The 24743-nt window shown below is 40.3% G+C and overlaps 1 protein-coding gene across 15 annotated transcripts in view; it reads left to right on the forward strand.

Moving 5' to 3' along the window:
* Window positions 1-24743, forward strand: part of NPAS3 (neuronal PAS domain protein 3) — a 625911-nt gene that overhangs the window by 124591 nt on the left and 476577 nt on the right. For 4 of the 15 annotated variants that reach the window (XM_060273003.2, XM_088671673.1, XM_060272999.2 and 1 more), the window contains exon 3: window positions 15445-15565. The exons of the other annotated variants lie outside the window; for them this stretch is intronic. In XM_060273003.2, the coding sequence (XP_060128986.1) occupies window positions 15445-15565 (121 nt within the window). The remainder of the gene's footprint in view (window positions 1-15444; window positions 15566-24743) is intronic. 15 annotated transcript variants of the gene reach the window in all.

Here is a 24743-nt window from a genome sequence, read left to right on the forward strand (position 1 = left end):
AGGCCAGAACCGGGCGGCCAATACCAATAAAATTTCAATAAAATGTAAAAGGGAAAGGGAAAAAACAGTTAATTAAAATACAGTTAAAATACAATTTAAAATGCAGCCTCATTTTAGTAGTAGCCCTTAAATCAAAACCGTAAGGGGTGAGAAACATAAAGGTCAGACTGAGTCCAAACCAAAGGCCAGGCAGAACAGCTCCGTCTTGCAGGCCCTGCAGAAAGGTGTCAAATCGTGCAGGGCCCTGGTCTCATGACAGAGCGTTCCACCAAGTCGGGGCCAGTACTGAAAAGCCCTGGCTCAAGTTGAGACCAATCTAACCACCTTGTGGCTCAGGACCTCCAAAGTGTTGTTACTTGTGGACCTTAAGGTCCTCTGTCAAGCATACTAGGAGAGGCGGTCCTTTACGTACGAGGGTTCTAGGCCATGTAGGGCTTTAAAGGTTAAAACCAGCACCTTAAACCTGACCCTATACTCCACCGGGAGCCAGTGCAGCTGGTAAAGCACTGGATGAATGTGGTCCCGCAGTGAAGACTCCATTCAGGTAGGAAAAGGTTGGATTCATGCTGCATTTAGAAGGAACTGGTATGACTTCTGAACATCAAGAAGGTGGTTGCTCAGAACATACAATGTTGTTAAAAGTTCCAAGAAAAAACTTTGGAGATGAATATTTTACTGAAATAAAATACGACCATTACTGTGTGTGTGAAAAAAAGATCCAAAAACATTATCTGATTTGTTGTTTTTCTCACTGTGCTTTCCAGTAGTGGGTCATGGGACATAATTGGCTATTGCTTCCCTTGGAAGCTTAGCAGCCTGTTGTGTTGACAGCTCTCGAGTTGCCTCTGGGTACGTCATAGAGTAAAGCTTCTGATGGGTTCTCTGCATTTTGAACCAAGCCACTGTGAATTTAATCATGTCCCCTCCTGAGTTATATGATGTACAATTGAATTTGTTATTTATGATTTTTATGATTTCTGTGTTTCTATCACATCCCTGGATCTGCGAGAGTAAGCTCTTGCTACATTCAGTCTTTTGTTCATTCTGGAATTTTCAATGTTGAAGAACTAGCATAGTGAAAAACATGAGTATTAGTGGACAGTTGAAGCACATCTTTCAAGCCTTACATTATCAAGAAATACTTTTAAATCCAGATTACAGGATTTGCAAATCGTGAAAGAAAAAATCGTGAAAGAAAGGAGAAACATCTTGACAGAGAAATGACATACTCATTTACATTATTATTATTATTATTAGTGAACTTGGAGCTAATTCTTCCTAAATTAAACTGCTTTTCTAATCCTGTAAAATAGAAGAAACTTGTTACATGCTGCTCGTAGAATATGTCAACCTTTTTTTCTATTGTGATCAAATAAACATTGTATCCACAGCAGTACAGTGGTACCTTGGTTCCTGAACGGCTTAGTTGTTAAACAAATTGGCTCCTGAATGCCGCAAACCCAGAAGTAAGTGTTCTGGTTTGCGAACGTTTTTTGAAGCCGAACATCTGATGCAGCTTCTGCTTGACTGCAGGAAGCTCCTGCAGCCAATCGGAAGCCGCGCCTTGGTTTTTGAACGTTTTTGGGAGTCAAACAGACTCCCGGAACAGATTAAGTTCAAGAACCAAGGTACCACTGCGTTGGGAAATGTATCTCTAAATTAGAGGTGCTTGATCAGACCAAAGGCCCATCTAATGCAACATTCTGTTCTCACATTGGCCAGTTCTTGACGTCTTTGTTTTCATTGGAGAAATGTTGGAGGGTATGGTGATGTCCAGCATTGATAATTGGACGCATACTGCCTCTGATGCTGGGGACAATCTACTGACAGCTTTATCCTCTGTTAAAGCTATCCAATGGTGACCATTATGTGGTAGCAAATTCCATAGTTTGGTAAGGACTACAGCTCAGTGGTAGCATGCAGTAGGTAAAGGGTAAAGGGGACCGGCCATTAGGTCCAGTTGTGACCGACACTGGGGTTATGGTGCTCATCTCGCGTTATTGGCCGAGGGAGCCGGCGTACAAATTCCAGGTCATGTGGCCAGCATGACAAAGCCGCTTCTGGCGAACCAGAGCAGCAGATGGAAATGCTGTTTACCTTCCTGCTGTAGCGGTACCTATTTATCTACTTGCAGTTTGACGTGCTTTCGAACTGCTAAGTTGGCAGGAGCTGGGACTGAGCAACGGGAGCTCACCACATCGCAGGGATTCGAACCGCCGACCTTCTGATCGGCAAGCCCTAGGCTCTGTGGTTTAACCCACATCGCCACCCGCGTTTCCATAGCATGCAGTAGGAGCTATGTTCAATTCCTGATAACTCTAGGCAGGACTAGGAAATACTTCTCCTGCCTGAAATGCTTGAGAGCAACAGCCAATCAGGGTTGATAATACTGTGAATTAGATGGCCTAACTTGGTATAAAGTTAGCTTCCCATGTTCATATGAGAGCAATTACTTCTACTAAGCATTTGCTTTCATTTGAATTAGCTTTCCTTGCGCTGACTGACATCATTGCATTGCCCAATCTGATTATTTAACTTAAAACTTGAGGTGTGTGTGTGTGTTTTTTTTAAATGGCACCAAAGGTGTAAATATTAGTGAATAGATGCAAATACCGTGTTTCTCATATTTTAAGACGTGCCTATAAAATAAGCCATGGCACGATTTTCTGGAGGCAATAAAATATAAGGCATCCCCCCAAAATAAGACATGCTGGGGTACCATAGTGTTAGTGGTGGGAGCAGGCCTGCATGGTGCTTCTGCAGCGCGCACCTCGCCGAGCGCTGCTGTCTCTCCCGGGTCCCGCTCAGTCGGGACTCCGCGCAGTGCACGCTGCTGTCTTTGCCGGCTCCCGCTGAGTCGGGGCTCGGCGCAGCGCGCGCTGCTGTCTTTGCCGGGTCCAGCGGGAGGCCCCGCCATCCCCACGCGGCGCAGCATCCCTGCGGGTGCTGCCTCAGGAGCAGTGAAGCCACAGCGACCCTCCCGCCCTGCAGGCACCCCGACGCTCCCAGCGCAGCCATGGCGCGGCGACCCGGAACTGGTCCCGCAAGCGCTTCCGGGTCGCCGCGCCTCGGGTTTCTAAGGAAACGCAACCCGGAAGCGGAGTTTGACCAATCCGCTCTAGGCTCCGATGGGGCAGCAGCCTCTATGCTTGAGCCATAGAGAGAGCGCCGGCTTGAAGCTCTGGTGCTGGTTTGTTGGCTCTGCTTTTGAGTCCGCCCCCACCCAGCACTGCGGAGCTTGGTTTGCGTGCAAAAAGCAACAGCGCCGAAGGAGATGCGAAGGTGGGAGCCTGGGAGGGGGAGAAAGCCACCCCGAAATAGGCACCCCGTTCTGGTTTAGCGCTGCCCTGTGAGTTTTAAAAGTAGTGGCTGGGCAAAGCCCCTCCAGCTGCTGCTGTTTTTAATGTCTTGAGTGGGCCACGTGTATGGAGATCCCGGGCTGCCCAGGTGACAGTACCGCCCTCGCGGCCTTGCTGATGTCACAGCGCCGAGTCCCGACCCAGCGGGAGCCGACAAGGGCAGCAGCGCGCGCCGCACCGAGCCCGACCCAGTAAAAAATTTAAAAGCTTAACAAAAAAATAAGACATCCCCTGAAAATAAGCCTCGGGGTGTTTTTTTGGAGAAAAAATAAATATAAGACATGTCTTAAAATGTGAGAAACACGGTAGCTAGGCTTTTGGGAATATTTGAGGAAATATGCCGGGCCTCTCAAACTGAATGTTGCTCTGAATTTGCTTTCAGACAGAAAGCATGCTTAAAACTGCTGTAACAAAGCAACATAAAGATACGGGCAAAAAATCAAGTAGAAACAGATTGTTGTTCTTGACTGGTTTGCCTATATTGAAACTATATTATTTTATGTGAAGTATGTGTAATAGAGCATTAGATTTGAAAACTCTGCGTTGAATATTATTTCTGACAGCCTTTTTTAAGGTCACTAAAATTCCAATAATTCAGTACAGAATTGAAGTTGATTCCAGAGAAAAATTTAATATAGTCTGCTTGCCTGCCAGCTTCAACATAGTTGCATGGCATTGAAATAGTTTGACACATTGAAATATAAAGTGCATTTGTCATATCTATTGGTGGAGTATTTTATATGATCACATCTAACAAATACCCAGTCAAAGTAAAACTTATGCTGGCCTTCTATACATGTTACTTTGAAATCTGTTTTGAAGCATGAAGTCACAAACATCTCTTAGTAATAATATAATACTGAAACTTATTCTCTGGAAATATAATGCACAGTCCAATTAATTCTGAGATATATACTATCTTTTTGACATGTATAGAAGTGATTATGCACTGAAAAGTTGGGCGTTGTGTTTTGTTTGTATGAGGCAATGTTTTCTATGTTGTTGTTTTTCTTGCATAGCTACAAGTAAGTGATTCATTTTCTTTTTTGTGGATATTTAAATGAATATTTAACCAATGATTTAAGAAGTGTTATATTATAGCACTTAACAATAATAATAATAATAATAATAATAATAATAATAATAATAATAATAATAATTTATATGCTGCCCATATGACTGGGTTGCCCCCAGCCACTCTGGGCACGTTCCAACAAATTAAAACATCAAACATTTAAAACTTCCCTATACAGGGCTGCCTTCAGATGTCCTATTCTTTAGGAAAGTCACTTTTAAAAAATTCAGAGAATGCACACACCAGGCAAATAAAGCAGAGTATTAAGAAAAATTAAATAGTATATTTAAATGGTATATCATCTAGACATCTTTAACACTGGGCTACCTTTGGCTACTGACTCCTCTGAGTGCTGCCACAGGTTGAACTGGTCAGGTGTATGCCAGTATTACACAATTAACTCTGCCTAGATGCCTTATTTGTAACTTCCCTTTCTGAGTGGTTTTGAGTGATCAGGGAAGGGGATCAAAGCTGTCTGGGATAGTGTTGACAATACTGAGCTAGATGGACCAATGGACCAAGTCAGCTTCTGATTATTCTGTGTTCAAGAACAGCAGGTAACATACTGATTGTGGCAGAAGTCAGAAGATATCAGCACTGGAAGAGTAATTTGTGCATGCGCACAAAATACGCTTTTTAAAATTTGTGACTGATCAATCTGACTTATTACCTGGGAGCATGAAGAAAAAAGGTGTAGTATTAATAGGGATAAGTTTGAAGCCAGATGACATTCATTTATTTGTTAGAACAGAGAACTCCCCATTTACCCATAGCTGCCAAGTTATCCCTTATTTTAAGGGATTTTCCCTTATGCTGAATAGGCTTCCTCGCGAGAAAAGGGAAAACTTGGCAGCTATGCATTTACCCAGGGGTTACATTCTGAGGCAACACACATTTAAGTGAAAATGTACAGCCTGCAAACACCACAGTCACTGTCTCCAAATCTCCTTGCTCAAACTCCAACTCAAAGGTCTCAAACATCGATGCAAGAGCTCTTGGGATTGCACTTGCAAAGGCTTGTGGGATTGCTAGATGCTATTTACACCTCATTTTTGCCCTTTCTGCACTCTTTAAAGGCCGTTTTCTCCCTTTTTTCTAGTCACTTCTGGGTTTGCTGCACGCATGCGCCGTCACACACATATTGAACGCATGTAAAATGGTTGTTGCCTGTATTGTAAAACTTAAGGCCAATTCCTACTGTATGTTGCTGCTTTCCGTGGCTAGATGCCCCATCTTGTCTAATGGTGATTGAATAATAGAATCATGTGGCTCACTTGAGATGTTCAGATATCAATGTTTGGTTTCAAAAATTCTGATGCCTAGATGGGGCCAAGAGTAGATTACAGGAGAAGCTAGGCCATGATGCGTGTTTGAGTACAGTTCCTGCAGCTGCCTGTGCGTCACTTTAATAAATTGGTTTGCCACCTCCCACTTGGGGAGGGAAGAGTTTGAAGAAACTATAAATGTGTATTCTTCAATCGTATCTGTAGCAGCATGTGAAAAAGTGCTTGCAACATTTATGGCTTTTATGTGTGCATACGCACACACAAACACAATATCTGCCAACTGGCCAATTTTTTCCTGATCACTTGGCCAGTCTACACATCGGCCCTGCTGCTTCCCAGAAAACTCATGGTGTTATGGAAATTAAGATGCATGACTTGCCCATGCAGTTTAGTGCTATAATTTATACATTGCTGGATCTGTATGGGCTTTAGCAATCTGATAAAATAGAAAATGAGCTTTCAGGATTTCTTTCTACAGTACTCGCTTTTTCTATTTCCTGCCTATTATTGTAGTAGTAGTAGTAGTAGTAGTAGTTAATAAACAGCCCTTCATTATAGATTTATAGAATCATATAATTGTAGAGTTGGAAGGGACCCTAAGTGTCATCTAGTCCAACCCTCTGCAATGCAGGAATGCTGCCCACAACTGTCCCTGGGAGGGCACAAACCACCAACCTTCTGGTTAACAGCCAGGCATACCGACTCATTGCGCCACATCCCATAGGCTCCCAGAGTAGCTTACTAAGTAATCAAACAAAATATAGCATATCGCGCAACAATTGATAAAACATTACAAACCTCATATAAAAGCATTCCAATCATAATTTTCAAGCTCCCCCCCCCCCAAAAAAAAAGAATGCTCGAAAGTTATTACTAAAGATGAACTCTCTAATTTGGCAGGTGGTGCTGTGGATTAAACCACAGAGCCTAGGGCTTGCTGATCAGAAGGTCGGCGGTTCGAATCCCTGCAACGGGGTGAGCTCCTGTTGCTCTGTCCCAGCTCCTGCCAACCTAGCAGTTCAAAAGCACGGCAAAGTGGAAGTAGATCAATCGGTACCACTCCGGTGGGAAGGTAAATGGCGTTTCCGTGCGCTGCTCTGGTTCTCCAGAAGCAGCTTAGTCATGCTGGCCACATGACCCGGAAGCTGTATGCTGGCTCCCTCGGCCAATAAAGCGAGATGAGCGCCACAACCCCAGAGTCATCCACGACTGGACCTTTTATGTGGTTTTAAAGAAAAAAATAGTGAAAGGAGCATAAATAAATCAATACTGTTTAGGTGAGTAATGCATATTATTTTCCTCTTCCAAGTTTACAGCACAATTTCCTCTCCATAGGAAAGAGTGTGCAGCAAAAGCATCTCCAGAGAATTTTAACACATGAAGTTCAGATGAAAAGTGCATTCCATTGTTATGAAAGCAAACAACTATCCTATGGCATAGAAGTTCTGCTGTTGGCTTTGGTGGTCCTTGGTTACATTTAAAGAGAGAATCTTCGCGGAGAGAGATAAAAATTGGGGAATCTGCATAACTGCATAACTGTAACTGTAACTTAGCTTACTTGCTACCTGTTTTTGTAGGGGTTGCACACAATCACTGCTTTTTTATTCATAATTATATGCATAATTTATGTGCAATCACAGTTATGCAAAAGCATAGGAAAATAAGAAGCTTCTGCTTTCATTTGGAGTTACTGGGAAATAAGGCTCAATAAAACTTTCAAACAAAAGTTGCTGGACCTTTTTGTTGAAAATAAGTCCAGAAGGCTGAGCTTAATGTAACATGTGGCAGGTGGCCTGCATTTGCCTGGAGAATTCCTCTAGGGCAAGACAGCTCAGCAAACACATAAATCCTTTTTTCTCTGTTATCTAGTAGCACATTTAGTTGCCATGGGGATCTTATTTATGCAGCAGATCCTCTGCAGTTCAGTTTGTGCCTAAAGTTTAACCGTACAGCTGTTATGGTAAATGCTACATGGCAATATTTTCAAAACATCGCACCTTTGAACACTTTTTTTGATTGATTTTTGTTTTGTTTTTTCACATATCAAAAGATCTATGTGATCAAAATAAGATATCATTTGCTACAGAACTTCAAAGATTAAGCTAAGCAGTGACTGCTGTTTACATTGTTTCATGATTATTTGGGGGAAGAAGAAAAAAAACTTTTTAATTTAAACGTTGTGGTAGTCAGAAAGTGCATTGGGTTGTCTTTGCATGAGCAGAATGCACTTCCACCTGTGTAACGATTCCTCTCTACTCCTGTGCACGCCCCAGAGCAGCTTGCGGGGCGGAGGGGGGGAAACAGGAAGCACTGTTGAAACAGGCAAGTGTGAATTTGCTTACGCGACATTGGATGCAACCTATAATGATTAAGGGATGTAAGCCAATGAACTACATCCTTTAGCTCAATGACTTTTTGCTGTACGGTAGAACTTCTGCTGTCTCTCCTCTTCCTACGTGCCCCTCCCCCAATATTTTTCTAGGTTTTCATCCAACCCAGCAGAGAAGATTAGCACAGGATGCGGGAGAGAAGAGAACGAGGGGAAGCTCACATTGCACATGTAGAAGCATTCTGCTTGGATATCACCCTGGGCTTTTGAAGATTGGCAAGACCAGTCAATTGTTTTAACTTATTTTAAGATTGTATTTTTACATTGTTAAAACCTGCCCTGAAGCCTTATAGCGAAGGGCAGGTAAGCAATTCAGCATCAATAAATATCCTAAGATGAGGCAAAAATCCAGTCCTCTGTGCACATGGAAGTCAGGTTGCAGAGGAGGAATGGCTAACCTGTAGCCCTCCAGATGTTGTTGGAGTACATTCCCACCACCCTGACCATTGGCCGTACAAGCTGAGGCTGATCAAAGTTGAAGAGACAAGTATGGGGAGTACTGATGTACCACAGCCACTAGGAGTCCCGCAATATGAGCTTTGGGTTCTTTTTAAAAAGCAAGTCTCTAGTTCTCCTAGAAAAAAAGTTACGAAGCAAAATGGGCAGGTACCCTTCTAAGTGATTTTTGTGAGATGCACCAGCCTGGCTGCTCCCACATTTTAGTGTTCTTAGCCAATGGGTGAAGTCAGAGTTGTGATTGATGAATGAGTGTTTTGGACACAAGCTGTTGTTTTCTTCTTACCTATATGCTCTTTTCTTTCCTGCTTCTGTAAAGCAAATAAATAAGATAATACTGCAAAAACAGTAATCACAGAAAAATTAACAAAACTTAGTTCAGATAGGATCTAACTCCTACCCACCTAAGATCAATATCTCCAGGAAGATTGATTCTTGAGGCGCTGATACTATGCATGTATGTTAACATTGTCCTCAAGTCCAAACTTTTTGGCAAGATATGCTTCACATAATGTGTTATCGAATACTCTTGTCTCCAAAAAGGACTCTTAATTATTTGAAAGGAATTATTAGACAGTAATATTGGGAAATTGCAACTTCCTTGCTGTCAACCATTAGATTAGTTATTGTTCTTAACTGGATCTTCTAAATCTCTAGTTAAAATGCAATGATATGAGAAGGTTTTGACTAAGCTTGCACAGGTCATACACTCAATAAAGTCATTGAAAGATGGAGCTTATTTACAAATCAATGGTTACATAGTTATTTTATGATGCAAAACTGATGTAAGAAAATTGCAACTGTTCTTTTGAATTTTCTCTTTCTCTCCACCTCACCCCATTCCTCAAATATCAAAAAGGCCTGCCTGGTAAAATTCATAAGATAATTTTGAATTTAGGCAGCAATATAGTGGAATACCTGCAAATTAAAATTTAGAACATCCCTTAGAAGCTTTTAGTACATGTTTTTCAGTGTCTCGATCCATAAATGCTAAAACATAAATAAAATATCAAGAGTAATAATTGTGAAATGTAATCAAGCTCATGCAGCTTTTCCGATTCACTTTAAAAGCAAAACAAAACTTGGTTTGCTTAGGAAAAGGAAAATGTGTTAGGGCACAATTTATTTCAAAATAGGGTTTCGTTTGTTTCTCATGGGATTAACTGTTTCAGTAATAATGTAAGTCCATATAGTCACCCTAATCTAGTTAGAGACCATAAATACACAGAAGCAGTTTCTGTTGTCATAATTCTTGAATGGGGAGTTGCATACCCAGCTCCCTTCTCTGATCCACAGCCAGCACAGTCTTTGCAAAGTCCTATTAAAAACAACAATAACCTACTGATCAGTTGTTGATGAGGGGGTAAGGGATCCAGTTCAGTTCCCCATGCTCCCTTTTCCATGCCAATCTGCTGATCAATGGGATTCCAGCTTTTTCGGAATGGATATGCATTGCCCTGCCTGCTTTATACACACTGGTTTTGCTTTCAGGAAGGCTCATTTCACGCTGTAAATATTCAAATTGGCTTGTTACCCATGGTGACCAAGGTTTTTACTAGAGTGTAGAAGTTGCCATATGGCCTGATTTTCTAGGTTTTGTCTAGGTTCTGGACACGACATCCAGTGCCTGTTTTTGATCATTAGTGGGTCTGGATTCTCAGTTTTCATTTCATTTCATTTCTTTCTAAAATAAAGCAGGTCTCTAGACTTTACAGAAATAGGCAAAATAACTTGCCAGAATGCTGAAACTGAGGTGTGCTATTACATCCTATTGTTTTTCTTTTCTTTTCTTTTTGTTTAACCTAAAAATATATCTCAGAAACTTATCACTAGTTTATGAGATGAACAGCACAACCCTATGAATGTTTATTTTGAAGCCCAGCTGAGTCCAATGGAGCATACTCTCTGGTAAGCTAGTATAGGATTACAGCCAAAAATAATGGGTAGAACCCAATTATGCCTTTCTGTTTACAGAATGGTTTTACTAATGGAAAGAAGGGAATGTGATTTCCGTATTCACTCAGAACAGCATGGAAAATGACTCGGGAGGTGGAAGAGTACATCAGGGAAAATGGCCTCATATCTTCTCCTATTGGAAGAGGCCTCTGCTAGATCAAAGATTCTTTCATTAACAGGGGGACTGCTTTTATTTCTAGATACAAACCAATAAGAATGATATCACCCTCAACAAAGAATATTAATAAACATTTAGTGAATCAACAACTAAGTTAGGTGGAACAACAGTTCCCCATTAATGATTTTTATAAATTCACGATGTAATCCATGCTTTCTGACTGCAGACCTTCTTCCAATGAACTCAAGGCAATATACATGTCTATCTTCTAAAAACAAGGCTATTTGGATATTAGGGTAAGAAGTGATGACTGACAAGGTCACCCGGTGAACTTCATGGTCTTCATGGATCTTCCTTGGGTTAACCCAACCCTTTGACTACTGTACCACACTGGTTCTCTAGAATCTTTTCCCAAAATCCCCACTGGGTGATTGTGAATTAAGTCATACCCAAATAGACCCATGAAGTCCATTCATTTCAATGAGCATACTTTGAGCAGAAGTTAGATTGACATCATCCGCTATCTCCATAGATGGACAACATCTCCTTTATAAAATGCAACTGATCCCATCAAGTTCTACTTAATTTTTCAGTTTCCATGGTGGTATTGTGTTACCCAAGTTTCTATGAGGTATCTTTACTTCATTTCTTCATAAAAGTAATTTCATTCTCAATTACTGTTTAAAGTAAGTAGTGATATAGGCAGCAGGCTTTTTAGCCTTCTAGATTTCTAATTTAGCCTTTTTTCTTTAGTTAACCTAAATTTGATTTGGAATAAAATACCACAGTAGTACCTCGGGTTACGAACACGATCCGTTCCGGATAGCGGTTCGTAACCTGAAAAGGTCGCAAACCGAGCGCCGCTTCTGCGCATGCGCGGGACGCCAAAAACACTTCTGGGTTTACGGAGTTCGTAACCCGAAGTGTTCGCAACCCGAGCGGGTCGTAAACCGAGGTACGACTGTAATTGTAAAGTTTTGCACGCACATTATTCATCTTCATTAGCAACCTGTTCATAGTCAGTATTATTTTGCAAACATTGATCTTATTTCCTGATGTTTCACAAAAAAAGATAATCACAAACATCCAGAGGACACAGGTTATGGGTTGTGGGACTGCTGGAAGGGTGACAGATATGCTATTAAAAAAAAGCTAACCAACGCAATGAGCTTTAGATTCTCCTTGGGGCATTTTTGTTCTACCTGCTGAGAAGGACAGTAGCTCGGGCAAACTTTTATACATTTGTGTTGGACAGGGGAAGTTACTGTTCACAGAAATGAGTTAAACCTTGCTGGGCCTTGAGCCTTATAGAGGCTGAGTGCTCTTTAGCTACACAGGCCTAAGAGGCGGAAAGAGATGTTTGTGGCTTTCATTGATGGTTTTATTGGTTTAAAGTGCAAAATAACACTTTCAAAGGCAATTGTGCTGCTGTGCCTGCTAATGATGTGATTGCTTTATGGGTCTCTAGCCTTAGGCCAGCTTGCCTATTTGACACCCTTTCTCCGTTTCTTACGTTTTTTTGACAAAAGCTGTGAACATGTTTTTGGGATCCCTCCCCTCACCCCACTGCAACCATGACAACCAGAAACTTGTAATTGAAATCTAAGATCTTCAGGAGTCTGTAGAAGCGGCTGTATTTATCATTAAAAGCCATATTCCATCCTCCGTGGTGTGGTCAGAGCTATACAGATTTCTTCAGCCCATGTTTGTTGATCATCAGGATTAGTTTGCCAGAGAAGAGATCAGGACCATGGTGGTTGTGGTGGCTTATAGGATGAACCTGGAGAAAAATAAGCTTGGCTGAAGCCGGGGACTTATGGCACATACTACTGTAGTATAAATCTGACTTAGGAAAGGGCAGTAATAATGATCTTAGGGAAGATTCTTTTTGGGCTATGATATCATTCCCATATTATGTGTTGTTAAAATCTATTGTACGTTTATTCTCTAGGACTTGATTGCTCCCTGACCCTCCCTCAGCACCTCTGGGTACTACCTGGTAGTAGAACAGTATATAACTATTAAATAATAGCTGAAAACCAAACAAATTAAGCACAACAGGAAAAAAGAAAAATCAGGCAAAAAGAGAAAAAGACTATAATAAGAAAAGAAAATATTAGTTAGCCCCCCCCCCCCGGCAAGACTTTTGAAACAGCTATTGAAATCCCTTGCCCTACCCCCACACACAGTTTATGGCAAAATAGTGAGGATGTTCATAAATTCCCATTAACATGAAAGTTTACTGCATGATTAACCTGGTAGCTGGGTTGGGTCAAGGGTAGCAGTTTGAGGTGAACCAGGAGCCTTGGGAAAAGCCAGTAGTCAGGACTGAATCCACAGGATCTGCTGGATTCTGTTGGATTCATGACCTACCCGACTCCATCACATCCCTTGAGAACCCTGCTTTGGGGCCCTATGTTGGCTACTGGCTGTGGAAGAACTACAGATTCTATCCTCCTACCTGCTTGAAAGGAGGCTAGCTGTCTGTCATAGCAGGACCTGCTCCCCTGCTGCTGCCAAATTAGCAGCACTCTTCTCCATCAGTGGAAACTGGCACAGAGGGTCCTGAGCTTCATTCTCACCATCCTCTATCAACACCACAATACTGTAGTAACCAAATTAGACTTATTGTTTTAAGAGTGTTCTTGTATAAAAATACAGTCATACCTCGGTTTAAGTACGCTTCGGTTTGAGTACTTTCAGTTTAAGTACTCCGCGAACCCGTCTGGAACAAATTAATCCACATTCCATTACTTTCAACGGCGAAGTTCGCTTCAGGTTAAGTACGTTTCAGGTTAAGTACGGACTTCCAGAACCAATTACACTCATACTCCGGGTTAAGTATGCTTCAGGTTGAGTACTCCGTGGACCCGTCTGGAACGGATTAATCCACTTTCCATTACTTTCAATGGGAAAGTTCGCTTCAGATTAAGTACGCTTCAGGTTAAGTACAGACTTCCAGAACTAATTGTGTACTTAAACCGAGGTACCACTGTATAATACTTCACTCATCATCTTGGAAATGCCTTTGCCTTTATTTGTTTCTTGATCGATCTCAGATCTTCAGATCTCTGTATTCCTCTGTCATTTGTAGATATGAGTTTCTTGTAGACAGGCATATTATTATTGCCCCAAGTTCAGACCTTACATCTGACAATATAAAATGTCATACCATATGTTATAATTCACATACTGTGTCAAATACTTTGCTGAAGTCCAAATTGTCCAAATTGCCCACAAGAAAAACTCTTTTTAAAAGGTTAGCAGTTCAGAAAACAATGACTTGCCTTTGGTAAACCATTTGACATTCTGATTTCTTTAATTTCTTTAAGTCATTTTTCTTTTTACAAATGTAGGATGACAACAGGGAAACAGAGTAAAGCATGAAAAATAAATAAGGTAGCATTTAAGTATATGAATGGGGATATATATTTTTTTATAAAAAATTGTGATGGTTGTGCTACATTGACTTTATTACCTTTTGAAAACATTGCTTAAGTTATATGCCATGCATTATTCTTCTGACATAATAAATTAGGTTGCATTTTATTCATATTACATCAGATTACCTCAAACGTAGGAAAAACTGGGACTGATGTCAGGGGATTTCTGAATGCAGATACAGAAGAAGGAAAAGGGATTCTCGTGTCATTTTCAGACATGCCAGGCACCTACCACTATAAGTATTGCTATAATAATAATAATAATAATAATAATAATAATAATAATAATAATAATCTGTACCCCAGCCACTCTGGGCGGCTTCCAACAAAAATGTAAAATACATTAAAATGCCACACATTAAAAACTTGTTTCAATGAAGTTAATCATATAAAAACCAGCACTTGGAAAGAAGTGTGTGTATCTGAAAGAATTATATGACTGTGAAATAAGGTTACAGAGCAAATTACAAAAGATATAACAGCATTAATCAACACGGGCATTGAAGATTGTATAATCACCTTATTATAGATGCTAGCAAACTTACAGTACTTGGATAATACTTGTAGGCTGCAACCCCGTATGCACACTTGCCTTGGAGAAAATCCCAGTGAATGTGGGATTTATGTCTAGGTAGACATGCAAAGGATCAGTCTGTTAACTTATTTTTACAGTCCTGTTATTATTTTCTAAACCAATCAAACCCAAAACAATGGACCTGCGAAGATTATTGAAATTTGAAAATAAACTAGTTGGTAATCCTGAATTCAAAGGGATGCCATATGTTCAATAGGATGTTGTCAGCTGTAAAACTCTATTTGAAAGAAGTTTGTTCCATTTAAGTCACCTTGAAATCAATGGACCTCAATGATTCTCAGCTAACTTTTGCTCTGTTGATTTTCAATGTGACCTTTCTTCACTTGCAATGGAGCTACTGGGAAGGGGTTGGATCCTTGAAATAGCCCCATCAGAAAAGAAATGCCTGGTCAGGGAATTGAGCATGATGGTTGTCAAGAAAGTAAAAGCCCTCTACCTCCACCTTCTTCTTACTGATTATTCCTCAGTTTTGCAAGTTCCTGACAGGTGCCACTTCTGAATAAGAATTTGTGTGCAGCAGCATGTTCCAACAGTTCAGAAGGCCTAAAAAAAAACAACACTTGTTGCTGTAGAATCTTTCAGCTCCTGATTAGCGCCCTGGTCTGTTTTTTTATTGTAGAGGAATCTCTATAAACCTTTCTGTGTCAAATCATTTCCAGTCCTGGACCTTCTGATAGGGGTCTGTTTTCTTCACCCTCAACCTGCTTGACCCTGTTCCCTTGCCCTTGACTCCCATCTTCCCTTGTCTGCTTTTTGCCCTCTCCTAGGGACTACTACTGACCCACCAGCCTATGCCTGCTTGACAGTGGTAATTGCCTCACCCAGAAACCCATGCCTGATGGACCAATCCAACATGGGCCAGCTGCCAGCCTCAGTCTCCCAGTATAGGTAGGCAATTGATGTTGTCCATGTTATGACAGTCTCCTACAGTAAGCCAACCCATGAGAACAGGTAGAAAGTGAATGGATGATTTGCAGGCACGCCTGGGATACACCTGGGAAGGTGTGGTCATCTTATTATGTGCTTTATGGGACAACTTAGGAGAACACGCTGGGTTGCATATGTGAGTGAATGGGGATTGATTTTGCATTCCGAAGTGAGGCTATAAATTTCTCTGCCGGACTGCATGCGATGGGCTGTGGCAAGAGGAACCTGGCAACCTTCAAGGACTTCTTGAAATGGCTTAACCAGTTTGAGACCAAAATTCTATGGGTGCTGTATATTTGGATCATTAATATTGTTTGGATCCTGACTTTGGAACTGCTGGATGGAGCATTTGCTGAATGGACCTCTGAGCGGAGGAAACTCCTGCCAGCAGAAGTGAGGAGGGCTGCTTCCTCCAGTTCCCCCCTCATTCCTTTGCATCCTCAGAAACTTTGCAGTCTTTGAAACACTGAGAAGGTGCAGGGTGAGGCAGAAATTGGCAAAATCACATCCCCTTCCACTTCTGCCAGCAGGACTCTCTGAATAACAGACTTTCCATGAATAGAAGGACAACTCCTGTTCTTCGAAGGCTAAGGTTGGACCAATGTACTCTTTCTCATTATGAAATGAAACTATTTACTGATTTATCTTGTTTTCTCTATCAACAAATGAAGCTGCACCATACCAAGTCTGACTGTTAGTCCAGCTAGCCCAGTATTGTTTTCTGAGAAACTGTGGGTCTCCCAAGGTCTCAGGAAGAAGCTTTTTAGGCTAACTTCCTGGAAATGATTAGAGGTTCATGCTGGGTCATTCTGTATTCAAAGCACAAGCTCCTCCATTGAGCTGTGGGCTCTTCCGCTTTGTTTCAATGTTCCAATTGTTGAAAGCTTAATATTTTTAATAGTTCAAGTTCTTTCATATTGGGAATAATATTACAGGTCAATTTAATATTGCAACAGGGGTGAACTAAATAGCCATGTACAGAGCAATATATTTGAACATTGCAGAACTAAGCATTTAGACGTGTTTAAATTATCCTGTTGTCTCTTTCTTTACAGGCTTTATTTTATCCCCACACCTCCCCCCCCCCCTCCCAAGGGAATATATGATTCTTTTGTTTGTGTTTTGGTGAGTTACTGAGACTCACATTTTGCCTAGGAAGAAAAAAAATAGAGAAGCTTACTTTGCAGTGAGCTTTTGCTTACAGTGAGCACTGTCACTAAATCTGTTTTCTGGATGAGACTGTTGAAAAGATCCCTTAGTTTAAAAGATTTGGAGTAGTCTTTGATTTGGGCCATTTAGAGCTTGAATTTGTGCTGTGAATTTGGATGGCTCTGCACAGCTGTGTTCACTCATTTTATACTATGTGTGCTGAAAAATTACCCTCTTCCTTAAAAACAGCTCTCCTTTGGAATTCCCCACCTCCCCCCAAAACAACCTGTTTCATTAACAGCTAACATTTTAGTGGCTACCTGTTTATATTTTTGCAAGACTTGTTAAAAATAAAACTAATCACTTCAATAACTTAAGTAAAGTCAAGACAGCTTTTTTTGGGGAAAATTTGTTTATTTTTCAGCTGTTGACTGAGTTATATAGTACTTTCTTATTGAAATGAAGACCGTTTTCCTTTTGGCATCTGATTCCAAATCTTTGGCTACAAAGATACATTTACTACGAAAACGTTAATGTCATGTTTCTCTAGGAATGTGTAGGCTGTAGAACATTGCATGAAGTATCTTGAGATTCCAAGGAGTTGATGGTGTTGAGCTCTACTAGAGTCCAAAAAACTTGCAGAAGGAAGTAGTCACATCTAGCATGTTTATTCTGCATCAGTACTGATGCTACAAAAGTATAAAAGCATTTCAGAAATATAAAGCCATATAAAACCCTCAAAATGTGCACCAAAGTTCTACTGCATCTTAAATAAGTCAGTTGTTTGGGCTGCCAACAAAATAAAATGTCAGTTCAAAATAACAGTCAAATAATAACTCACCTTTGCCTGATCTATATATTCTGATCTTAATTTTCATGTGAACAATGTAGTGAAAGTTCTTTCTTTAGTTCTTTGTTTAATGTACATATTATATAAAATGACCAGGAGGTATTATTCATTAAGGTGAATAGGGAAGCAAGGGGGATTGTTGGGTTTTTCTGCCCTAATTTGAACAAAATCAATTACAGCTTCAAGTGCTGTTTTTAAATTTTTCAATATATAAACAATCTGCTACAAGGGCAAATGTCACTTATTTGCTCCCATTGACATAATTAGCTCAAATTCAAAGTACTAAGAATTTACTAAGGGGTAAAGTCCTACTGAATTCATTTGGGCCTATTCTCAGATAGGTGAGAATAGAATTGCAGTCTTAATTGCACAATGTGTAGCTTGTTGTTGTTGTTGTTTAGTCGTTTAGTCGTTTCTGATTCTTCATGACCTCATGGCCAAAGCACACCAGGCACTCCTGTCTTCCAATGTGTAGCTACTTTGTTCAAATGGCCTTGAAATAACTGGAAACTGGAAATAACTGAACACTTATTTGCCACTCTAAATAATAATAATAAATGTCTACGTTTCTACTCAATTTATTGTTTGCTGTAGCAAATAATTTCAAGTTGCATTGGTTCAGCCAATTTAAATTTTATGTTTAGCAGTCCTAGTAGGTACTTGTTTCAGTTGGTAGATAGCTCTGTACATTTGGAGGTTGGAAATTATATGGATTTTTACTCTACTTTTTTACCGCTTTAAAACCCCTGGGTGTGTTTGCATGGGAGTAAAACATTCAAGCTTCTTCAGCAGTTTTATAATTTACTAAGAATATTTCTTAATAATAGCCATCAACCTATACTTAAATGTATTGGGAAGATGGGGAACTCCAGGGTTTTAAAACAGATGGGTCGAAACAATTATGTGCCACAGGGGCAGTGAGTAAATTCTGGCTTCCTCTGGGCATAAAGCCCTTTTCTCAGAGAACATGTAACCAAACATTCTAGGCAGTTTCTTGCATAAAACATGAGTGCATACCTGATTCCCATTGGGCAAAACTCTTATTAAATGCAATATATTGTTGCTGAGAAGAAGCAGGAAAATATCGTATAAAAATAGCCACAAAAATCTCTCTCGCACAGTTTGGCTTAGGTTTAGATTTACCATTCTGAAGTCCTTTTTTTGAAACATATAAATGTGTGCAAATGGTGTTGGATGGTAGACTCTCCATATCTTTGGAGATCATTAGGTGGTATCCAGCTCAAACAGAGAAGTTCCTGCTTCTTCCTCTTTTAGAACCTGAAACCATCAAGAGAAAGGGTTAATAATAATAATAATAATAATAATAATAATAATAATAATAATATATTTATACCACTCCTTTTTTCCTGACAGGGACTCAAGGCAGCTTACAGATAAAAAAAGAACAGCGAAAAAGGGGGAGGTTTATTAAAAATCATTGTTTAAATAAATATTAAAAAATAAAACTGTATATAAATATAGGAAATCCTTTAAAACATACAGATAATTACAATAGCAACAGCACTATGTGGTCACTTACCTCTATGAAAAAAAGCCATGTGAATAAGAAGCCAGTTCAAAATGGGTTCCCATTTCCCAATATAATTCTAATTGATGATTGCAGGAAGAATATCAAGTTTTCATCTCTTAGGGATTATGTTTACCAAGAATCGAGAGCCTCCTCTAGCGCTTGGCTCAGCATGAGAAATGAACTGCAGGCTTATTTTATCAATACATCTTCTCAGAAAGTTTTGAATGTGGTATGTTTGGCAAAAATCTAATATAGTCAAAAACTATGTGGTTAAAAACACAATTTTGAAAAATAATCTATGATAGGGCACTATCCAGCACATGTGGAGAGAATGCTATTGTGAATCTAGCTAGTCATTGTCAAAACAGGATGCTGGACTAGATAGGTAGATCTTTGATCTGATGCGGAAGGGATATTCTTATGTAGTGCACCCAGGTAGATTTTTCTGTCATTACTTCAGATGTGTACTATTTTTCAATCTTTGACAGATTAAACGATAGAAGCAGCTTCCAACAGAGATGTTTCTTTAGTTTCTTCCTCTGTCTATTTTCATCTCTGGAACAAAATAGCTTATTGCAGATTAGCTTTGCCTATAAAAGTAGAACTGAGGCTGCTGTTACAAGAAGTCTTTTGTTTGGGATGTTTCCTGGCTGAGTGTACATGGGCACTTGCTGCTTGATCTTTCTATTCCATGAATGTCCAAGCTGCATCTGTCCTGAAGAGTCAAGAGAAGTACATCAAATTCTGGCTCCAGGAATAGCCTGAGTCTAATTTGCTGTTGTATATATACATGTTGTGTAATTACTGTACGTACAGTTGCCTACCCAAAGTTTTATTGTAGGCAAGCCACTAACTAGAAACAATTCCTTAATCTGTGAATGCAGAAATAGCATTTTGAACTGGAGAAATGGCTAAGGCTGAGTGGCAATGCACATGCTTTGCATTCAAAAGGTCCCAGGTTCAATCCCTGGGATCCTAAAATAAGGATGGAAACATCCCGTATGAAATCTTGGAGGCCAACCTTTACCAAGCTGGTGCCCTTCAAATGCTTTGGACTACAGCTCCCATCAACAGTCCAAATCTTTTGGAGGCCACCAGGTTGGCATTGCTTCCGTGGACAATATTGAGCTAGATGAGCCAATGGCCTGCTCAGTCAGTGTAAGGCAGCTTGCTGTGTTAGGTTTTTGACTTCACAATAGAGCTACAGTGCTCTGAAACTGTCTGTGATAGTTTCGGAGTCATGTAGATAGTGATTAAAGGGCTGAGAGTGTTAAAGCACAGTAATCAACACACAGCTCTCTAATATGTAGTAATTACTACCATTTTGTGATGTGAGCCCTGTTGCTTTCAGGTAAATGAACAATGTGCCAGATGGCAGCAGTTGCCAATTTATTGTGCATTTTATTGTGCGATTGGTTATAGCAATAAAGCTGGAATAACTAATTTGTGTACTTTTTATTTTACCAATCATAGGGGGTTGGTTGAGAAAAGAGGGGTAGAGACTTTATGAAGGAATCCCAGTTATGTGACAGTCACCTAGTTCTCTCTTGGTCTGTTTCTTCCTTGTTGCTGCTTTCTATTTGGCCCAGTATAACTACAGTACTTCCTTTTTCAGCAGCTTATTACCGGTAGTTTTCTCTCTGTCCGGCTTCTGCAGTGAGAAGCACATAAGGAAGGATGAAGTAAGGACAAGAACCACACAAAACTGGGCTTAACCAGGCCACAACTTTATAAGTAGAACAGGGATGGGGAACCTGATGGGCTACAGATGTTGTTGGACTTACAACTCCAGGATCCCTAAAATTTTCCGTGCTGGCTTTGAGGTTGATGGAAGTTGGAGTCCAATATGGAGGACCAGAGGTTCCCTATCCTTGAGCTAAAGTTTCCATGAACTGGCTGTGTAAGAGCGGGGACTAGGAAAAAAGGGAACACACCTGCTGTCTTAAGAGCTCAGCCTGCTGGACTAAAGTGAAATAGAATGGCTAAAGATTGCAGATGACATTACCCAGCCACCCATTGGGGAGGGAGGTGCCATGCTAGTGACTGGAAGGAAGCTGGTCCATGTCCTGGTACCTAAGACATGTGGTATGTAAGGAACATGGTGGCATGTAAGGGACCCCACATGCATGCCCCCCCCCCCAACCAGCTTGATTAGCTTTAAAAGAAGGTTAGAGAAATTGAGGGAGAATAAGGCTTTCAATGGCTACTAACCTAAATGGCTATGCTATATGCCTTCCATGCTTGGAGGTAATATGAATATCAATTGTTGGAAAGCGCAGGAGGGGAGAGTGCTGTTTTGCTCAGGTCCTGCTAGTGGGCTTCCTATGGGTATTGAGAGAACCTGGTCTGTGCATAGTGTATGGAACATTGTTCAGAGTCTATTGCATCACTCACAGACAACCCTTTAGTCTTTGAGAAGTGGTAGTAGTCTCCTGAAGTTGCCATCCTCTTTTTGTTCATTATTCCAGCATGAACCTATTGAGCATCTGAGAGCCAAATTGTAAAATGTCAAGTGGTATAATAATAATAATAATAATAATAATAATAATAATAATAATAATAATTTTATTTATACCCCGCCCATCTAGCTGGGTTTCCCCAGCCACTCTGGGTGCCTCCCAACAGAATATTGAAAACACGATAAAACATAAAATATTAAAAAACTTCCCTAAACAGGGCTGCCTTCAGATGTCTTCTAAAAGTCAGACAGTGTTCCACAGGGCGGGTGCCACCACCAAGAAGACCCTCTGCCTGGTTCTCCCCTGCCTAGAAATAATATTATACTGAGGATGCAATTTGTTTTGTAAAGAATTGCAATTTATTCGGGATATATTGTATACTTGTATTATTATTATTATTATTATTACTACTACTACTACTACTACAAATCACAGCTAAAGATTCATCAGTAGTTTATTTTAAATGTGTTATTTCCTAAAATAGGTAGTATATAAGCTATTGAAAGATGGGGGATTTTCTAACCTTATTAGTCTACTTACCTATAAGTAGATAATAATTAAGATAAAGCCCATCGTTGTGTTTGTGCCAAGCTCAGCCATTCTGTTGTTTACAGTGCTTTGATTCTGCCTTTACTGAGAAGTTTGACAATAACAGCAATGGCAAACAGCAGGGCTCTGGCTCTTTAAGTGGCAGTAAAAAAATCTCCCAGTGTTTGCAAGTAGTTGTCTGGCAAGAAGAAGGATGATGGTATAATGCATGGCAAGAACAGAAGAATTGCCTTGTTTGATCAGACAAAGGTACTCCCAGCTCATTGTTCTGTTTCCAACAGTGCCAGTGAGATGCTTCTAGGAGTTCACAATCAGCATATGAAGGTGATGGCTGTCCCTTACTGCTTGTATGTTAGAGGTACAGTAGACAGCATCTGATCATGGAGCTTCCAATAGGATTATAGTTATTGGAATTTTAAAATAATTGAAACAGGAAAATGGTATCAAGACAAAAAAAAGATATGTATGTAGGCAAAAAGAAAAAATAAAGCACCTGATGGAAATTACCCAAATAAAGATACTCGCCATACACTATATACAGGGACACTCTTAAGTTTCTGTTGTGGCCCTTACAATCCTTGTAAACTGGGTTTAATGAACACTTGTGCTTTGACTTCCTTGGGAGGCTACTTTTGATGTTGGCACACCATTTTTAATTGGTGTCTCAAGTTTTGAGTCTTCTACATATTCAGGAAATCCACAAAGATGTAGATGGTTTCTACAATATATATTCCTCATGTAACTTCATAATGCACTTTTATCTTTCATTTCTTGATGCTAGGAAAGCCCTGATGTAGTTGTGTACCGTCAAATATACTAGGAGTAACTACAGTTCCCAAGTCAATTTTTTAACTTTGGACCAAGGCAAAGTATAGTCTGGCATTCTAAAACAGACCTGCACTGCTTGTCTCCTACGGCTTGTGGTTATTTGGACGACAGCCAAGCAACAGACCATCAGTCTGCAGAGAAAAAGAAGAAGTTGCTTGCATGTTACTTTGATACTTTTTGTATTATCATGATGCTGACTTAGACTTGTTCCAAGTTTGGTTTTGGATACTTAGAGGCTGCTGTTCTAGGTCAGTATCACTCCACCATTGGCAAGGGGAGCTTCTATTTTGCTGGCTAGATACTGTAATTCATTGCTGCTGCCTCCACCACCACTGCTCTGTAGAGACTGACTTGACCAATCACAAAAGATCTTACTGTCTGCTAACAGAATACTAAGCACTAGCATTTTTCTAGAGTGCTCTGAGATCTAAGCACATAGAACCTGTGGTAGTTTATCTTCTTCCCTCAAATCCTGTAGTTGCTTCATGCCTTGGACACTTCTGCTCAGATCACATTTTATATTTGTCAGGAATGTTTTAGAGCTATTATTCAGAGCCAGACACTGTCCTTCTTGGCAGAATATGCAGATAGTGATGATAATCAGTTTTGTGTTTTTATAAACAACTGTGCTACAAAAGTTGCATCTCTAAGTTTGGTTGACAGATGATAGCATAAGCAGAAAATATGTATTTCCTTTTCTGTTTTATGTTTTTGAGAAATATAACCCAATGGATACATGTTGTTGTTTCCCCCCCTGATTCTCACCGTTCAGTATGCTGCATCTCACTCATATTATACTGAATCTCCATGCATCAATTTGCAGCCTGGTCTGCCTCTGAATACCAGTTGCTGGGAACAACCCTCGAGGGGGGGGGCAATAGCTTAAAGGTAGAGCACATGCTTTACTCCAGTTCAGTATCCAGGGGTTTGGAGTAGGGCTGGGAAGCCTTGTTATTCTGTGAACCGCCCTGAGACCTCTGGGTATATAAATAAATAACGTTTGAAACCCCTGATAGCCACTGCCAATCAGAGGGGAGAATACTAAGCTAGCTGGATAAGTGGTCTGGTTCCATATGTTTGTGTGTTCAAGAGCACATATTGCTCTCATGCCTTCCTTGTGGGTTTCCTATATGCATCTGGTTGGCAACTGCAGGGAATAGGATGCTGAACTACATGGGCCTTTGGTCAAATCCAGCAGGACTTCTCTTATGTTCATTATATGTATTCAGAAGTATATTCCATTGGGCTCTCCCATTTACACTTAAGTAAATGTACACGGTCTGGGAGAGCATTCTGTTTTTAACATGATTTGTCTGTTAATAGTAGAACATTTCAGTAGGCCAGAATGAGACAACTTTAGGTCTCTGAGTCTCAAGAGTTACCCTTTGATCCCCTCCATGCCTATGTTCTCAATGCAAGGCTTGCTGCCACCATAGGTCACCATAACTGTAATATCTGCTAATATCACAAATTTACATCATGGCTGAGTGAGTATCGAAGCATGCTGCCATATGAAAAAATTCTTTTCCTTTCCTCTCCCATATTTTCCACAATAACCTCACATGCACCTTCCTCTATTTTATTCTTTAGAAGGTAGCAGGGTGCTTTCTTCCATAACAGTGAGCCTTCAGTATCATCTGATATGGTTGGGTCAGGAGCTTCTTCATCTTGGAAATCATTTTTAGACAACAAATCTTATATAAAAATCTCATCAATTGGCACAAAACATTTATCACTATTTTGCATTGCTAAAATGTCTTGATTACTTAATGA

This window comes from Zootoca vivipara, chromosome 1 (assembly GCF_965207765.1).
Source record: "Zootoca vivipara chromosome 1, rZooViv2.hap1.1, whole genome shotgun sequence".
In the NCBI taxonomy this organism is placed as follows: Eukaryota; Metazoa; Chordata; class Lepidosauria; order Squamata; family Lacertidae; genus Zootoca; species Zootoca vivipara.